This window comes from Dendroctonus ponderosae, unplaced genomic scaffold (genome assembly GCF_020466585.1).
Source record: "Dendroctonus ponderosae isolate FM_Combo_2020 unplaced genomic scaffold, Dpon_F_20191213v2 Dpon_F_20191213_7, whole genome shotgun sequence".
In the NCBI taxonomy this organism is placed as follows: Eukaryota; Metazoa; Arthropoda; class Insecta; order Coleoptera; family Curculionidae; genus Dendroctonus; species Dendroctonus ponderosae.
In genome coordinates, this window is record NW_026018916.1 from 1931304 (window position 1) to 1932753 (window position 1450).

Here is a 1450-nt window from a genome sequence, read left to right on the forward strand (position 1 = left end):
ATAAACAAAGCAAACTTTAAAATTTTACGGTTAGTTCGAGCAGAAAGTTTGGGTTTGATAACGGGTTGTTGACGTCATGGACCCAAATGGTTCCTAGATAAGATGATTTTGCGATGAGAATCGTAATATTTCTCACTTTTGCAACGATGCCAGTGTTTCCAGTTTCTTAAACGGCGTTTCAATAAACGCAGTTTGTGCAACGTACCGAAGCGCTGGTGAAAACGGTCCGTCGTTAAACGCGTTTAATTTCGGCTTTTAACATAAACTTAGTTTCGTCAAACTGCGTTTCGCTTGTTTCTGATGAAAATGGGGCTTACTGTATAATGCTGTTGGACGAATGCTGACTCAGCGATCCCAGGCTTTCTCGCAGTTGCAGAAACCGCTCAATGAGCCTCTGGTGCAAAGGTTGCACGGTAACCGGAGCCAGTTTGCCATGAAGGTACAGGCCTTCCTCTATCACCTGAAGAACATTTACATTATTCCCCTTCCACTTCCCAGCTTCTTCTTGCTCAATGATTACCGTAGTAGCGTTCCAGATCAATTCCTGCAGCGTATTCACATAACACTTGTGTTCCGGGTAAAGTTTGGCGAACTCTTTGGTAAAGAACGCTTGCTGGTACTTGCTCAGTCCCCCCTGTAGCACAATTTGCGATCATCCGCGAGGAAAGTGGGAGAATGAGCGCCAACAACTTACCTGCACATTTGCGTCAATAATGCCTTGCAGCCTCATGGTGAAGGGATTCAAGTTCCGCTTCGGCTCGTGGGTGTAAACAGCGATCAGCTGCCTGAGCTCGTTTTCCACGTTTCGCATTGTCTCGCAAGCGAACTGCACCGGGGGAATTTCCTCTGTTTGCCGGTCGATCACTTCAAACCATCTGAGAATCCCCGGAAGAGGCGCGGCTGTTTCCACAACCGTGCGCTCTATCCACATAGTCTGAAAAGCACCAATTTAAGGCCAAAAAAATCGCCTGCTGGGAACATCGTCACCTTAATCTCATTCTCTTTATCGGTGATTCCTTTATGGACGGGTCGGTCGCACTGAAACTTCTTCACATCATTGTAGTGGTAAAACCGGGAAATTTTCTCCGGAATATCAGTTGCAGTGGTGATCGGCGTGATTTCCGGAATCGGCTTCACATTGGTTATTTGAATGACTACAAAAAGTCAAGGAGTTATTCGCTTAAAGTGCAAGTGATTACCGATCTGCCTATTCTGGGGTTCAAAAGGATACATTGTCCATCGGAATTAATAATACTGTCGTCGGGCGGCGTGTTCTTCATCAGGATTTGAGCCGACGGAAATTCGGTTTGCAATCTTTGAGTGAAGGCACCTATTCTTTCATACTCTAACCCTCTGTAGATAAACTGCTTATTCTGAAAAGCGAATACAACTTAGAGTTAACACAGTTACGGTGCTATTGAAAACTTACTCGAACGAACAGTGGAAAACT

The 1450-nt window shown here is 45.2% G+C and overlaps 1 protein-coding gene across 1 annotated transcript in view; it reads right to left on the reverse strand.

Annotated features, from left to right (window-relative positions):
* Positions 1 to 1450, reverse strand: part of LOC109540153 (dedicator of cytokinesis protein 3) — a 22848-nt gene that overhangs the window by 3733 nt on the left and 17665 nt on the right. The window contains exons 17-22 of the mRNA XM_048668272.1: positions 1430 to 1448; positions 1232 to 1373; positions 988 to 1154; positions 695 to 934; positions 521 to 634; positions 318 to 460 (exon numbers count right to left, since the gene is read on the reverse strand). Of these exons, the coding sequence (XP_048524229.1) occupies positions 318 to 460; positions 521 to 634; positions 695 to 934; positions 988 to 1154; positions 1232 to 1373; positions 1430 to 1448 (825 nt within the window). The remainder of the gene's footprint in view (positions 1 to 317; positions 461 to 520; positions 635 to 694; positions 935 to 987; positions 1155 to 1231; positions 1374 to 1429; positions 1449 to 1450) is intronic.